This window comes from Lithobates pipiens, unplaced genomic scaffold (assembly GCF_037356315.1).
Source record: "Lithobates pipiens isolate NorthernLeopardFrog02 unplaced genomic scaffold, aLitPip1_a1.2 Scaffold_8, whole genome shotgun sequence".
NCBI lineage: Eukaryota > Metazoa > Chordata > Amphibia > Anura > Ranidae > Lithobates > Lithobates pipiens.
Window position 1 is genome coordinate 66,521,533 of NW_027507903.1, and position 17,761 is coordinate 66,539,293.

At 41.4% G+C, this 17,761-nt stretch overlaps 1 protein-coding gene across 3 annotated transcripts in view; it reads right to left on the minus strand.

Annotated features, from left to right (window-relative positions):
- SLC12A1 (solute carrier family 12 member 1) overlaps positions 1-17,761 on the minus strand; it is a 198,370-nt gene that overhangs the window by 36,230 nt on the left and 144,379 nt on the right. For all 3 annotated transcript variants that reach the window (XM_077471959.1, XM_077471960.1, XM_077471961.1), the window contains exon 21: positions 13,086-13,229. In XM_077471959.1, the coding sequence (XP_077328085.1) occupies positions 13,086-13,229 (144 nt within the window). The remainder of the gene's footprint in view (positions 1-13,085; positions 13,230-17,761) is intronic.

Here is a 17,761-nt window from a genome sequence, read left to right on the forward strand (position 1 = left end):
TGTGTATCAGAATTGATCTGATTGTTGCTATTTTTCAGAGGATAAATTGTTTTTGACAAGAAAACTGTAGTGCTTCTGTAATCAAAGTGTGCCAGTGTATCTAAATCAATGACCCTGTCAACAACAGCAATCACACATTCATTGCATGCATCTGGTAGTAAAATCAGTTTAGTAAGGAATAAAATGACATAAAATACGAAACGTGATTGTTTTCAAGGTACGTGACTTGATTCTGAAACAGGGCAGTTGATAAAGTGATTAAATGGCTTGTTGCCATGAAAACTGTACATTCTGTACTTCCTCGTTGCAGAAGAATCATTCTGCTGGGCTAGTTTTTCTTAAAGTGGATTTCCACTTTTGCAATCATCACATTTGAGAACACTCCACTATATGTTATATGTTCCCTTCGCACAGCATACCTAAATGTTTTCATTTTTTATTTATATATATATTTTACTTTTTTTTTTTAGGTGTTTGAACATTGTAAGGAGGGCCATAGACGTTTCGAATTCGGTTCAGCAGGAACTGGCCAAGATTTGAGCCATGTGTGGGTGGGCTGAATGTACCAAGTTGATGGATTGGTCGAATTGGGTACAACCAGCCTGCTGAATTCTGTTGCGACTATTGCTAGCGGCTTCTATAGCCACCAGCAAAAATCACAGTTTTCTCCTGGCGGGGACAGCTTCCCCTGCCTGCCCCCCACCAGAAGCAGACAATTGCTTGGCAGGAGGGATTCCCCTGTCAGTACTGTTAGGACATACATTTATTTACTAAAACTGGAAAGTGCAAAATCTGGTGCAGCTGTGCATGGTAGCCAATCAGCTCCTAACTTCAGCTTATTCAGTTAAGCGTTGAAAAAAAATAACTGGAAGCTGATTGGTTTTTATTAGGGTTAAACTAATGCTAGTATCAGTATCCGTGCAGATAATGGGTATTTGCACAAGTGTCGGTACTCTCGCAACTTCACCAAAACCTGAAACCGATACTTTCAGGCTCGGTTCTTTGGGCTGTCAGTGGTTCTCCCCAGTGTAACAGAAGGTAATTGGAGCTGTCAAAAAAACAAAACAGCCGGCAATGTTTATTAAAGTGGTAGTAAACCTGCTGACATGTTTTTTTTTTTTTTCACATCTGCAAGGAAATGGGCATAATGAGCTAGTATGCACCGCATACTAGCTTATTATGAAATACTTACCTTAGAATGAGCCCCCAACATCTCACCTGATACACGCTGAGGGAGCTGACATGTTCCCTCGGCGTGTCTTCCGGATATCGCACGGGGGATTTCTTTCCGGCAGGGTCCGCCGTCTGCCGGGCTTTCAGCCAAGAATCCTCTGTGCGCATATTTTTTTTTTACCTACAGGTAAGCCTTATTATAGGCTTACCTGTAGGTAAAAGTTCAAATTAAGACTATACAACCACTTTAACAACATTGCTCAGCCCTGAAACTAAAATAAATACAAACATTGTTTCTTTTTGTATCTTTCTGTTTCTTCATCTCTGCAGATCAAAGGGATGAACAAATGTACCTCTGTTTAACCCCTTATTAACCCTTAATTTACTCTAATCAGCCTTAATTAACTCCCTATTCTCCTCCATTTAATTATTATTTTCCTGCTTTTTTTTTTGTTCATGTCTATTTTATATATGATAAACAAAAACTTTTTTTTTGTTTGCTTTGTTGGTGAATATTTTTACACATATATATATTAATATATATTTACACATTTCACATTTAAAAAGCTGTAAATTAAAAAATAAAATCATTTTATTTCATTTATAAGTAACTTTTCAATGTTTTGTACCATTGCTGAAAGCTGAAGTTAAAACAAAACAGCTGCGGTAGATGGTATCAGCGAGTACTAAAAAAAAAAGTATCGGTACTCTTACTCGTGAAAAAAAAGGTATTGGTGCATCTCTGGTTTCTATGCAGAGTTGCACCAGATTTTGCACTCTCCAGTTTTGGTAAATCAATCCTAATGTGTTCAAATCTAGTTTGTAATTGATAATGGGATCGCTGGCAGCACAGTACAGTCAGGGTTAGTGATGGAAACACAATTACTCAGTCCCCTTATAAACAGAGAACTAATAGGATTTTACAATGCTGGAGTTTCCATAAAGGAGAATCTAAAAAAGGTAAGAAGCAATTTTTAAATTAAAAGTTTTTTTTTTATCTTAATGGTTTCTCTGCATGTTTTATCACTTGGTGTGCCCATCATCAAACACTCACCTGAATTCCCTCTTTATCCATGATTGTGCCAGGCTGCAGGTTTTCTCTCCCCTCTAACTAGTCTCAGAAGAGACTCAGGCAGCAGTGAGCACACTTGGCTCCTGCCCCTGTCAGTCAAATCCTATGAAGAGGGAACAAGGGGTGTGGCTGAGCTGCTCTGTGTGTGTCTATGGATACAGACTAGAGGTCGACCGATATGGGTTTTTCTCTGGCCGATGCCGATGCCGATATTTAGAAATCATGGCGGCCGATAGCCGATATATGATGCCGATTTTTTTGGGCCGATATGTTAGGCCGATTTTATTTTATTTATTTATTTTTAATCCCCCTTGATCTAACACACCTTTCCCACTTGGGCGTTTTTTAAGGCGCTTTTGGGCTAAAAATAGCGCCTGTAAAGTGCCTGCAAAATGGCTCCCCTGCAGTCTGTGTGAAAGACAGAGTGCTTTCACACTGAGGCGATGCGCTGGCAGGATCTTAAAAAAAAAAGTCCTGCAAGCAGCACGTTTGGAGTGGTGTATACCGCTCCTCCACCACTCCTGCCCATTGATATGAATGGGCACCACTGCCGAAGCGCATGCCATGCGATTTGGCAGCGGTGCTTCATGGGGGCATTTAACCTCTTCCTTGGCCGCTAGCTGGGTTATATGTGCCCCACTAGCAGCCAAATAGCACCGCTAAAATGATGGTAAAGAGCCGCTAAAACTTGCGTTTTACCATCAACGCCTGCCCGCTCCAGTGTGAAAGCAGCCTTCATAAGTGATACAGAAAATTTCTTACACTTAAACATTTATTAAACAAAACAAACCTCCAATCAGTTTACTTGTATGTATGATCTAGATTAAAAAAAAACAAAAAAAAAACTATATATTAAATAAAAACAGGTAGTCAAAACTTTTGGACAAAAAAAAAAAAAATGGGCTAACTTTACTGTTTTTATTTTATTTTTATTTTTTAAATGGTGTATTTTTTTCCCAAAAAAATGCATTTGAAAGACCTCTGTGCAAATGCCGTGTGACATAAAATATTGCAACAACCGCTATTTTATTCCCTAGGATCTCTGCTAAAAAAATATATATAATTTTTGGGGGGTCTAAGTGATTTTCTGGCAGAAAATACAGGATTTTTACTTGTAAGCAACAAGTGTCAGAAAAGATTTAGTCTTTAAATGGTTAAACTGAGAACTTCTACACACAGAGATGACTTCATTCATTCAAGTGTAAACATTGTATCATTTAGTTCTTTTCTTGGCAGCCTGCCCAGAGAGGAGGAAAGGGTTGCTATGACGACTCAGGCATCTTACACTGACTTCTTACAGAAGTCATTTCAAAGTCCTGCTGTAGAATCGGCTTTTTATCAGCAGAATCGGCCGATGCCGATTATTTAAAAAACTGCAAATATCGGCCGATATATCGGTCGACCTCTAATACAGACAGCCCAGCTCGAGAGTGCAGCTGCATAGAACACAGCTTGCTATGGAGATGCCAACAGGGGAACCCAGAAGAAGAGGTAACAGGTAAATATAACATGTTTTTTATTTTAACTTAAAAAAAGGCTTTATAATCAGTTTAAGTTCTGCTATATAAACGGGAACATGTACCAAAATATAGTAGGTGTCATCCCAATACATATGCAATAGGCCAGTCCGCGTTGCCTAATTTATATAGTAAATAGTAAAATATTTCATAATAGCATAAATGTTGTTTTTTTCCCCTTTTTTCAAAGGCTTCACTAAAGATAGGGGGCACATTCACACTATGTGAGGTGACCTGCATTATTATGTGTGGTGATATGCATTTTTTCTGCACTGGATAAATGCAGGTCGCCCCAAGGGCACGTATAAAACAATTGTTTTCTATGTGCCCTGCTCACATCGCAACTTTGGTGTGATGTGTGGAAAAATATAGCATGTCTGCGTTTTTCTGCACCACACTGGATGGCGGCACATGTCATCGCACAGGAGTGTAATGCACCATGCTGCTGAGCAGTGACACACAGTGGAACAGGGGTTTGAAGAATGGATGTCTGCCATGAGGAGCAGAATGCTGCCTGGCTGGTCCACACCCAAAAGAGGAGGCTTCCTGAAATAGGTAGACATAGTCCCTGCAGTGTCTCTACTCCTATGGCACTTTTCCCTGTCTCTAAGCACTCTGCCTGTCTGACGGAGATCCACAGATTGGCTTCTGCTGGAAATAATCACAGTAGAAGTGGCCGGTCGGCGGCGCATGCACGCCCCCTGTAAGCAGACGTGCAGAGTGACCTGTATATATACATGATTCTGCACTGGAGAGCCGCCTTGTAGCAGTAAAATTGATATGGGGTGGTCAGTAAGTGATTAAAGTTATAAATACAAAAATAAAAAAATAAAAACCTTTATTTTCACCTGGAGATTGGGCCAGTAACACCCAGAGCATCATAGACACCTTTGGGTCTGGGGAAGAGGTAGTGTTAGGTGCACTAGGAAATTTTTTTTTTTTTTTTTTTTTTTTTTTTTTCTTTGCATCAGAGATCAGCCAAAAGGTTATATTGTTTACAGCGGCGGCCGTAGCCTGGGTGCCCAAGATTAGTAACCAGTTTATTATCACCACTTGTGTGAAGGTATCTAGGCTGCTGAACCATCATCTGCATTTTTCTCTCTCCCTTTTTTTTTTTTTTTTTTTTTTTTTTTTTCCCCTTACCTTTTTTTTTTTCCCCCTTATTTTCATTTAATGCTTAAATTCTTTTTATTTATTTTGCTTCATGCAAGGAGAGTAATAGTATAAGCTACATAAATTACAAACAAATTATGTACAGAGCAGTGTCAATAATATTTCTTTTGTTAAGGTGTTTTAGTGCTTTCTGTTTCCGTTCACCCAGCATTTTAACACGCCCTCCCCCCTTCCCTCCCCCTCCCCCTCCCCCAGCCCATCCCTCCCTCCCTAAAGGTTGAACACCAACTCCTAGATTTTACCCTCTATAAATTTTATATTATCCTATTCTGTATCCATTTATCAAATTTTTTTTCCTTTTTTTCTTTCCTTTCCTTTTCCCTTTTCCCTTCTTCTTTCCTTCCTTTATCAATCAGGTGGATATCCCATTTCATTCAACCATGGTCTCCATATTTTCTCGAACCTTCTGAGGTTTCCCCTTCGTATATATACAGTTTTCTCTTTCCAAATTAAATCATTAATAACTTGAGTCCATTCACTCAGAAGAGGCGCTCTATCAGACTGCCATTTCTGCGCAATCAATTTCCGCGCTTGAAATAAACACCGTATAACTGCCAACGTGGTATTTTTTGGTTCCCCCGCTATTTTCCTATACCCCAATATACAAGTCTTGGGGTCTCGGTCCAGCTTGGTCCCAAACGTTTTATTTATGATTTTTACTATTCCATCCCAGTAGCGAAAAAGCTTTGGGCATCTCCACATCATGTGTATAAGATCCCCATGGCCTCGGCATCTAGGGCAGTCGGCATCCGTCCTTCTTCCAAATAGTAACAGCCTCTTAGGAGTGAAATAGGCCCTATATAACAACATTAAATGTGATACTTTCTGTGGCGGGGAGACCGATACCCATGGTCCTAGTTCCAATATTCTCTTCCACTGTTCCTCTGTAATTTCACCTATATCCTCCTCCCACTTCTTCTTTTGTTTAACTAAGCCTGGTTCCATTTCAGTAGTCTTACATATTAATTCATAAAGGGCAGAGATAGCTCCCTGGGGTTTATCTATTTTCATTATCTCCTGGGGAAGGGATATCTTATCCCATTCCGGTATCTGTGAGCCACACTGCGCTGTCAATGCATGCCGAAGCTGTAAATAACGATAAAATGTTTTTTGCGGTACGCCGAATTCTCTTTTTAAGTCTATGAATGTTTTTACAGTGCTGCCATCATAAATTTGACTTAGCCTAGTTATGCCCTTCTTTTCCCAGGTACTGATTTTCCCAATTGACCGTACTTCTTGCAAATTCATATTGTCCCATAATGGGGTGTATTCTGTCCATCCATTACCCCCCAGCATCTTTTTTACCGTTCTCCATACCTTGCTTACCATATTTGTTATGGGATCCTTACGATAAAAAGAGCTTGCCTCCAGTACCTCCACCATGGTTTTATGTGGGGCTCTTATCAGCATTATTCTACCATTTGGATTAACCTCCCCCTCCTGATCACATCCCACCAAATGTTGCAACTGAGCTGCTAAGTAATAATTCCTGGGACTAGGTACCGCTAGGCCCCCCCTATCTGTTGGCTGCTGTAATGCCTGGAGTCGAATCCTCGCCTGTCCGCCCTTCCAGATTAACTTTCGGAAGAGGGTCTCAAGTTTTTTAAACCACTTCCTCCCTATCCACACTGGAGCATTATGCAGGACATATAGCAATTGTGGCAGCCATATCATCTTTATCAAGCTACATCTGCCCGCTACTGACAGTGGGAGTCGGCTCCAGGCATCACAGCTTCGCTTAAATTTACCCACTAACGGGACCAAATTTTTATCAGCATACTGCTCTAAATCTGCTGTTAGGTATATACCGAGGTATTTCATTACCTCTACCACCTCCAGCCGCGGTATCCCCATTGCCATTCCCACGCCTGGGTTATCTAGTTGAAGCAGTTCTGACTTTCCCCAGTTTATTATTAGACCCGAAAACCCTCCGAAGTTTTCCACTAACTTAATTGCCCTTACCAGAGATTGGCCAGTATCCCCTAAAAATAGGAGGACATCGTCCGCATATAGTGCGATCCTTTCTTCCCTGCCCTCCTCCATTTGAAACCCTAGTATCCCTGGTTCTGATCTAATGGCAATCGCCAGTGGTTCCATTGCCACGGCAAAGAGCATTGGGGAGAGTGGACACCCCTGCCTTGTCCCTCTACTCATTTCTATGCATTCAGATTGTTCTTTATTTATTCTTACTCTCGCAGTGGGGGTACTATACAACATTTTAATCCATCCGATGAATGTGGGACCAAACCCACATCCCTCCAGGACACGCCACAGATACTCCCACTCTAAACTGTCAAAAGCCTTTGTCATATCCAAGGATAAGATGGCCCTTGATCCCGTCCCCACCTGGGGAGCCTGAATATTTAAAAAAGCCCTTCTTATATTCATACTGGTTGATCGCCCTTCAATGAAGCCTGTCTGGTCTATATGTATAAGCCTCTTAATTACCTTATTTAGCCTATTTGCCAAGGCCTTAGCCAGGATTTTTGCATCCGAGCATAAAAGTGATATCGGCCTGTACGAGGCTACCTCTTGGGGATCTTTCCCTTCCTTAGGTATAACGATAATAGTCGCCTCCCTCATGGATGCGGGTAGTCTCCCCTCTAACTTTGCCCCCATTAAGGTCCTAAGTAGTTCTGGAATTAGGATTTCACTATATTTTTTGTATAGCTCCACCGGAAGGCCATCTGGCCCTGGAGATTTTTGATTAGCCATGCCTAAGACCGCCTGCTGTATCTCACTCAAGGTTAAGGGGGCTTCCAAGTCCTCCCTCTCCTCTTGTGTGAGGTTTGGGAGTTTCACTTTCTCCAAGAAGGCATCCAAATCATCTTTATTTTTCTGACCTCGGGATTTATATAGGTCCTCATAGAAAGATCTAAATGTTTCTACAATCTCCTTCCCATTTGTGAGGACTTTCCCATTCATGGACTTAATCGCTGGGATTATAGATGGGGGGGAGTTAGTTCTTACTAGCTGAGCCAACATCCTGCCCACACTCTCTCCTTCTCCAAAGTAACGTTGCTTCTGAAATAGCCGCTTATTTTCTTCCCTTTTAGTAATTAATGATCTGTACCCCTGCTGTTTATTCAGCCATATCCCTTTCTTTTCATGAGTGGGATCTTTAACATAATTTTCCTCTGCCTCTATTACTTCCTTCCTGATCCCTTCCTCCCAACTCCTATTTTTCTGTTTAATTTTAGCTACCTGGTGGATCAGGATACCTCTAATATATGCTTTTAATGTATCCCATGTTATATTAGCTGGGGCCGTATCTATATTAAATACTAAAAACTCTTTTATTCTTATTGGGATTTCCTCTACTTCCGTCAATAATTCCAGCCAGAATGGGCTAATTCTCCAGCCCCCCACCGTTATTCTTTTTTTCTCCCCTATACTCAGTGCTACTTTCAGTAATGAATGGTCCGATATCCCTCTAGGCAGATACTCTATATCCCTTACATCTTGCAGTGCTTCCTCATTACCCAGGGCCATATCTATTCTGGAGAGTGTCGAGTGCGAACTTGAAAAACAAGAGTATTGCTTAATGTTCGCATTCCTCACTCTCCACATATCTAACAATCCCACTTCCCTCAGGAAGTCACTCAACCTTGTTGACCCTGGCTGTCCCAGATGTTGTTTAATGGGGAATCTATCGATCCCTCTGTCAAGCACTTCATTGAAGTCCCCCAGCATTATAACTGGAACCTCCTCCTTATTCACCAGGAAGTCCATAAATTTGTACACCACCTCCATCTTAAATGGAGGCGGTACATAGACACCTGCTAAGACATAGGGTTTATCCTCCAAACTACAGTATAAAAAAACATAACGGCCGAGTTCATCAATACTGACCTGTCTGCAGGAGAACCTCACCCCAGATCCCACCATCAAACTCACTCCTCTCGAGTATGATGTATAAGTGGAGTGGTACTGGTTTTGAAATCTTCTATTTTTAAGTTGAGGTGCAGTTAATTTTGTTAAATGTGTCTCCTGCAGGCAGGCCAGACCGATCCCGTGCCTCTCCAACATCGAGAAAACCGTCGCACGTTTAATTGGGCTCCCCAGGCCTCTTATATTCCAGGAGGCCACATTAAGTATTTTGTCCTGCATTATTCAAAATACACAAAGAAATGAAATAACAAAAAAGTGGAAATACACTATACGTGCGCCAACCCCATCCTCCTAAATTACAAATTCCCCACAAGTGTATCATCTTTATAGTGTTGATTTCAAAATCAGCTATTATTTGTGCAACCATGCTGTAGTGTTCAACCCTCATCTTCTTATGTACCCCTAGCTCAGAAATTACCTGACCCAATCCTCCCTCTCTTCCCTCCCACCCATTCCTAACCACCCCCTCCCATCCCACCCCCCCAGCCCTCCACCTGTTTAGGCAATCCCCCAAGGGGTTACTCATGGCCTTCACACTCTCCTCCCTACCCTCTTTCCCTTCCCCACTCTTATAACCTTCTTCCTCCGCCAAGGAAGTTACAAAAACCAAAAGTGGTAACAAACAAGTGGCAAATATTATCACAACCTTTAACCCTATCTCCCCTTCTAACAATCTTTCATACTTCATTTAAACCACTCTCATCTCTCTCCCAGTGTTCCAGAAAAGTTACTCAATAGCAAAAGGTGAAACAGCAACAACACAACAAAAAAAAAAAAAAAAAAAAAGTATATCCATTCCCCCCTCACCCCTCCCCTCTCACCCCCCCCCTCTCACCCCCCCCCCTTGTATATCTACAATGACTCTTTATTGGCCTCCAGCCATAAGGCTACATCACCCGGGGAGTCAAACAACTGTATTCCCCCCAGCGCCGCTATTCGCAGCCGCGCTGGGTATAAGAGAGCATACGAGACCCCATGGGACCGTAGGGTACGTTTGACCTCTAAAAATTCAGCCCTACGCCTCTGTAATTCTGGGGAGTAATCTGGAAAAAAGGAGATCTTCACACCGTTATGCATAACATTACCCAGATCTCTTGCCCCACGCATCAATGCCACTTTGTCGTTATAATTAAAAAATTTCAGGATAATTGGTCTGGGACGACCCCCCGTAAGTATGGGCTTAAAAGGGACTCGGTGAGCCCTTTCTATTGCAAAAAAAGCTGAGAATTTTTCTCTACCGAACTTTTCTATGAACCATGATTCTAGGAATCTTATCGGATCAGGCCCTTCGCACCCCTCAGGCAGTCCCAGCATCCTTATGTTATCTCTGCGTAGCCTATTTTCTATTTCATCCATTCTGGTAAAATGATTAACTAGTTGTTTCCTCATGCTATTAACTTCTTGCTGCACTGGATACAAATCGTCTTCCATTTGGCTTATCCTTATTTCTAGCTGTGCAGTTCTTTCTGCTGCTTTTTGCATGTCCTGTCTGAACATTGACAGCTCCTCCTTCATACTCTTAAACTGGCCACATAGCTCTCCCAGTGATGTTTTGCATACGTTAACAGCTTGGAGAACCTCTCTTAAGGTTGGGTCCTCCTCAGTGGGGGGAGTTGCTCTCAACAATGATTCCGTATCTCCATGGGTTACCCCTTGACGTTTACTTGTATTCTTTGGGCCTGATGCGCCCGTAACGTTTGATGCTGAGGGTTGACCCTGGCTTTTTCTATCCACTGGGCCCCCTTGTTGCGGCTTCGCTTGTGCAGGTTGGCCCAATGATATCGATTGCTCTCCCTTTATTGGAGACTGGCCTAATGTACGGGTGTACCGCTCTAGTTTTGCTGCAGCTGCTTGGGCTACCTGTGAGTTCTTTTCTTTTGAGGAGCGAGGGTGTTGTGTCCCTTCACTCTCCGCTGGCACCTGTTCCTCTCCTCGACGCCTTGACATCTTTTATTCAGGGTCACTACCAAGATCACTGCCAAAATGGAGGCTAAGGTGGAGGCTTCAATCAGTGAAGCAGCACAGTTACAGCGGTAAAGACAAGAACAGTGTTATAGTCCAAAGAACCTTAGAGAAATAGGATAAACATTTCCTTAACACCTCAGAGGGAGCCAAGGCAAAAGAAAAAAAAAAAAAGGGGGGGGGGCTCCAATGGAGGAGGGGGAGACAAGAAACCTCCCGTACGCTGGGTTGGCCAATTAAATATAAGTCCGTCCAATATCAGTGATCTTTCCTTCATAAAAGTCGTGAGTCAATGCCGGTATCTATATAAATAGGATATACCACACTTATGCAATTAAAAAAAAACAGAAGAAAACTGAAAACAGTTCAAACATTCACACCGATCCTGTATTTTATACTTCTCATATCGGTTTATCCGTTATTAACCAACTTGGGGTACTTGGGGATGGTGGGATATCAATCCTCCTGATATGGGAGTTGGAAGCTCCCTTGATACACAGCTCTCATACATACACACGGAAATCTTCTTACCAGTGAGCAGCTGGGTCTGGGGTGGGGGGGACAGGTATCCCTTTTTCGTTGCAATTAATTATCCTGACTCCTCTGCCTCTGTCCAGCTCCCCCAGTCCCTTTACACATACCTCAGGGCTTTGAGATCTCCTCCTGCATCAAAGCCTTGCGCAGCTCCTTTCACCTCCCCCAGCGTATCCCCCAAGACAGTGCTTGGCCGTAGCGCATCCCAGGCGTGTCTCTCATACAGCGTGTCCTTCCGACTAGACTCGGCGGGACTCGGCAGCTTCCGGTAATGTCTCGACTCCCCTCGGCGAGTTCCGGAGTTTCCGCTATCTCGCCGCTTTACATGTGTCCCGCCAGTCACCGTTCATCCGATCAGCCGCTCCGTCTTCCCGGCCAGTATATGCTGAGCATCACAGACACAGGGAGAGAGCTTTTCAGCAACTCACTCACATCTCCGCACACACCCGCCGCACCTTGCACATCCGGCCACTCCCCCTCCGTAACAGACACTCTCACGCACTAGGAAATTTAGATAGACTTGACTAATAACTTAAATCCGAAATCCAGCTAACACTTTTTAATCCATTAAAACAGCAACAGTTTTTTTTTCCCTTTTGAAATAAAGGTTTTTGGGCTTAACACTGCTTTAAAGACTAGTGGACTAATGCAAGAATCTGAATATTCAGGAATGCATTATTATAACTGTGCTCACTTATCTGTGAAAGATTTATCTACTTTGCTTTTCTTATGAGTCTGACTTTTTGGCCTAAGAATCATGGGTGAAAAGACACCAGAGGTCTACCCTGTCAACTCTCTTCTAAATGTGTGCAACTGTATCAGAGCTCCAAAGTTGAAAGGAATATAAATTATAGGGTTCTATAGTGACCAAATGCAGCAAACTTTTTTGCATAAACCAGAGTTAGGTGATGTGCTTGAAGAACTACTTTAGTGCTCCTGCTCTGAATTTTGAGGATGCATTGATCCACAGTGTATGCAGCTACAGAGGTCAGCACAGGCTTGTTTTAAAATTTGATAACTGCTTGTTATGAATATATGAATACCTGAATGCCCACAGCCTGCCAACAGGCTCACTTTAGAACTGCAAAAAGCAATGATGAACATTCACAAAAAAAAGTTTAAATAAATTCAATCTATGGATTCACATTAATGACTAAGCCTATCAACATTAACAGATGATCAAAGTTTACCATCTGAGTAAAGCACTAATATGCTGAGTATGAGAATCACAAAGTATTGCTGCCATTAGCAGAAAGAAAATCACTTTTTAATAGCAATATTCAACAGATTTTTTGACTTATAGAATATATCACATCTTTGCTAATTTATATATTTTCCTGCAATCATTTCACTTGTGAATACATAAGAAGGAAGCCAGACTGCTTACAATGCAATATGTGTAAACTCCCTCCAAGTCAAATGCAAATTTTGCTTTCGCAAAAGCACGCTATTATTTAGGGGGAGCTTTTTTGACAGCTGAACATAACATAAATAGTTATAAGTAGAAATACTTGTAATGTATATAAATTACATGGCTATTTCTTTGGGCCCTAATTTTAATTTAGATGAAGTCATATATTCTTCTTTTGGCGGACCCATTTTGCAAATTGTACAGAAAATAGAATAACTTTGCAGAAATTTGTTAAGGGAAAAAAAACTAGACACTACCGTAAACTTTTTTGCAGTGTTCATTTTCTAGTGGTGGGCTGACTATCCAATCAGCAAAGGTCAAACAGTGGAAAACAATGGGGGGTGAAGATTACCTTTTTTAGAAGGGGAAGATGTGAGATTTAACTTGGAAGATTTACTGAAGAATCGGCGGAATTTACTGTTCCCATCTTGAAATTCACTGTCTCTAATTGCAGCTTCCAGGGCCAGTCTTTCTTGTTCCAATCTCTGAAATTCCTCTGTGAATTTAAATGAAAAAAGTGAGTCATTGCAAATAAATTGTGTAATAGAGTAGTGCAGATAGACATGCGATTTAGTTTGTTGCCTTTAGTTTCTGGGCCAAAAATGTCATTTGCAGAGATTTGAATGCATCCAAATTTCCGAATGGACATAGAAACAAATGGCAACAAATGCAAACAAAGTTATAACAAAAAGAATGAACGCATTCTTTCATTTGTTTTATTCAGGTGACTTCACATTTTTGAATATGATAACATTCAAATTAATTGTGAATATAGCTGGTTGTTAAGAAGTGGGCAACTGCTGTGTGTTTAACAATCATGACAAATCTGCTGTCAGCGGAATTCCCTGCTGTCAGCAGAATGCAAACAAAAGACGTACTGATTAATAAAGTAAAAAAAAAAAAACTAGTGTGGCCCCCCAATCCATAACAATGTCCCTTATACCAATCCATATGCTGTTTTTTTTAAACTCTTGGTGCCGGCCGGATGCAAATATGCGGCCTCTCTACATGTGAGCTTTGGTGCTGCACAGTCCCATACTTGCGTGCAATATTGCAACAAACAGCTGTGACGAGAGCGTGCGCACTTCACGCTCCTGGCACAGTTACCAGTGGCTAATGGAAAGCTCCTGATCGGTGCTTGCATTTGGGAGCTTTCCGATCATGTGACTCATGTGAGAGTCACAGCGGTCACATGATCATAAACCTGGCCTCACCTCCCGGCATCCTAAACTCTTTAAAGGGCTGGCGCCAAAGGGTGAAAAATCTTTTTTTAACCGGAACTTTGTTTACATTCTGCTGACAGCAGTTTTGTCATGGTTATTAAGGAAGCGGCAGCCGCCCACTCCTCAACAACCATAGCTATTCACAATTAATTTGAATCAGTCCGAAGATATACCAGGTGGATTATAAAAAATTTAAAATCTACCCAGTATAATGAATATATCAAATGAATCCTGAAGAAGAAAATGAAAATGAAAAATGAAAATGAAAATCCCGAAAATGAACCAGACCAACACAATAAAAATTAATAAACAAAATTATCAACCTAACATATGCATCCAAAACAAAACTAAACTACATTTTTAGGCGTGCACATGTATAATTGCAGAGTCAAAGTATCTTTTGGTAATAAAAAAACTGACAAGGAAAAAGAGATGTATATTTACTTACACACACACACACACACACACATGCATACTGGGGTTGATTTACTAAAGGCAAATTGGGTGTTAACTTTGGAAGAGAAGTTGCACTTTGTAAGAGAATTTGCTCCAGAACTTGGTGAATTTCACTTTGCCCAAGAATATCCAATCACGTGCAAGAACAAAAACAAAAAAGTAAAAAATAAAACTGCTTTTTTTTCTTGCACATGATTGGATGATGAAAGTCAGCAGAGCGTCATGTCATTGGCAAAGCTATGGGGAAAATTCCCTTCAAAATTCCCTTCAAAAGTGAAACTTTCCTTGCAAAGTGAACAGCTGTTTTCCTTTAGTAAATCAGTCCTGCTGCATCATTATGAATCCTAATTGATCTACAGAAAAGGGATGTGTGCTCCTGTTTGCTTTAAAGCAGGGGTGCCAAACCAGTGGCGTGGGGGACACATGTGGCCCGCAGAGCCCTCTGATGTGGCCCACAACCTCCTGCTCTGAGATGGTGGGTTGGCAAGCCCAGATCATGGGTTGCCGAGCTTTTATCCCAGAGCATCAGTGTTGTGAATGAAGCCAGTGGTAGAGGAAACAAACGCCTGCAGAGTAGAGCCGCATAAGCCGATGCTTCCTGTATAGCACCAACTCCTGTCACAGGTGGAGTGATACCAAATGCACTGAATACCTGATTGGAAGACTGTTATTAAAGGCAAGTTTATCACTAAAATCACAGTGTATAGGTATTTCTGTTCTGCAGTGGTTACCGGGTTGCTTTCAAACTGATCCGCAGGTGCAACGCAGTGTGCCTGCGGGTTGCCTGCGCCAAGCCATACTTCTGTTATTACCTTTGGGTTTGGTGGGCTTTCAGAAAGTGTCTATGACAAAGTGCAGCTAACCTGCAGTAAAGACACAGGTGCATTGTGCTGTACCTGTGGTGTTGGTAAACCATTGGTCTGACCAAATCAGACCCTCCACATGTGTGGAGCAGAAGGGGATCCCTCCTCTTCCTTCTGGGTGGATCGAGGGCCCATAGAGTAGAGTGGACTGTGCCTGTGTCCGCTCTGCATATGCAAAGTGGACACTTACCTGTCATCCGCCTGCTCCGCTCATTGTGGCCCATGACCAGTTACCAAGTCCCTTAAGTGGCCCTCACTCTTAAACCCTGCTTTAAACAAACATATGAAAACATACACGGGGTGGATTTACTAAGAGAAAATAGACTGTGCATTGTGCACAGCAAGCAGCACTAGGCTTAAAGTAAAACTTAAGTCAAAACTTTGTTTTAAAAAACTTTGGCTAGAGTAATGGAGGGTTATAACCTTTGTCAGTTTATTTCTTGCCATCTATGTACCATTGGGATGATTTTCCTCTATTTCCTGTCCCATAGCCAAAACTGTCAAAGTTGTCACCAGAACTAGCTTCCTATTGGAAGATTTGCCCTCGGTTCCTTTTCTGGGGACAACCCAAAATGTGCGGTGTTTTCTTTTACTCTCACTTTCGATGATTAAGGTAAACAGGACAAATAGAGTGAATAAAGAGGGAGACAAAGTTAGCAATATAACCAGACAGGTGTTCTAATCTTTCTCCACTCCATCCAAAACTATGAAAACTTTTGCCTTACCTTATTCAGACAAACACGCTAGGTACCCTAGGGTTTTCTCAGAACCCTGGTTGAGAAAGGCTGGCCTGAACAATGGGGTTTATTTCCCCATTAGGCTGTTCACTTTACAAGGAAAACTGCACTTTGCAAATGCATTTCCACAGAGCTCAGCGAATACGGTGAAGTTTCCTACTGCCGGTTTCCTACTGCGCATGCGTGAGCCATGTTGCGCCTTGTGAATGGTCCCATAGTCTTCTAAGACTTGTAATATATTCCAAAAGGCTGCAGGGAAAAGGGGAGCCGTAAGTGGGAGTAGGTACCTGTCAAAACCAAGTACCTGCCCCCCCCCCCCCCAAAGAAGTGCCAAAGAAGCAGTGGAGGTGGGAGAGTGTAAACAAGTTTAACTTCCCCTTTTGGGTGGAGCTCCTCTTTAAATAGTGTTTTTGGTTTGTGGTGCTCAGATGTAGTTAAGGTCTGCTTTAAGGATTGATAAGTGCAATACTGTATATCCAGTGTTTGATTTTGGATCTAAAACCGCTTCAAGTGCAGACAAAAAAAATTGTTAATTACTGCACAGGATGGGGAAGAATTTGAATTTGTATTAAGGTTCTGTACAACACCCATCCCCTGAACAGGAATTTAGAGGAACTTTCCTATTTTTTTTTTTTTACTTTCAGTCCTTTCTATTATTATTATTATTATTATTATAGTAAGAAGGTTAATAATCAGGTCAAAAGAAACCACATAAAGCATCAAAAAAATAAAGAGTGATAAACACAGCCATATATAAAGTATTCTATATGACTAAATTAAAGAGTAGCAAGAAACATAGCAAACTTCTCACTGCAATACCATAAACTTAAAAAGCGTAACAGGGACTCCGGGCGTATAATCTCACGGGAAATAATCCCATATAATATAAGTCTCAGGGAGAACAGAAAAGAAAAACAAAAACAATTAGGAAAGAGTAGAAAATAAGTAGAGAGAGAAAGGAAAACCCCAGGAAAGGCAAGGAATCAGTGTTCCCGGGGACGGACTTGGTATGATCAAGTCTCCTAGAGTTGCATGTGTACAGTACATAGTCCACTCAGGGAATCCAGATGGTCTCAAACCGTTTTACAGTATCATTAATTACACTAGCAAATTGTTTTCTCTTTTTAATTAGAGTCTGTGTTTCTGTTGCTGCTATTTCACATTACTTCTTGTTTTGACACCTGCTAAATAGGCAGGAAGTGAAGGAAAGTCTCCCCAACCAGAAGAGATACAAAACAAACTCAACAAAATCAATACAAGCTCAACAGAGATTCTATTTGGCCTAAAGAAAATAAAGGCAGTCTCTGAAGCTGTTCAATAGTTGTCTTCATCTTCTATATACCTGAATTACTTTTATGATGTAATAAGAGCATATTTTAAGTTATTATCCAGTCGCCATAAACATATTATATAATAGGTCAATTTGTATTCTAGCCATTCAATTCGAACTTTAATGCGATTTGATATTATATTTTTGATAGTATCCTTCATCTGTCACAAACTGCAAGTTGAGGCAAGTTAATGGGCTGTTTGTGTCCTGAATATCATACATTACAAACAGAGAGAAGGGCATAATTCACATTTAAGCAAAAAATATTTTCTTACACAGTACAGTGATGGGAGCAGTAGACTGTGGTAAAGGTTCCTCACCGGGAAAGTTACCTTTCATTGTACAAGAATGAAGTAGAGAGCTAATCTTCCTTGTCTAGGAAATGGCCTATATAAATGGCTTCTACACAGTGCATGGTC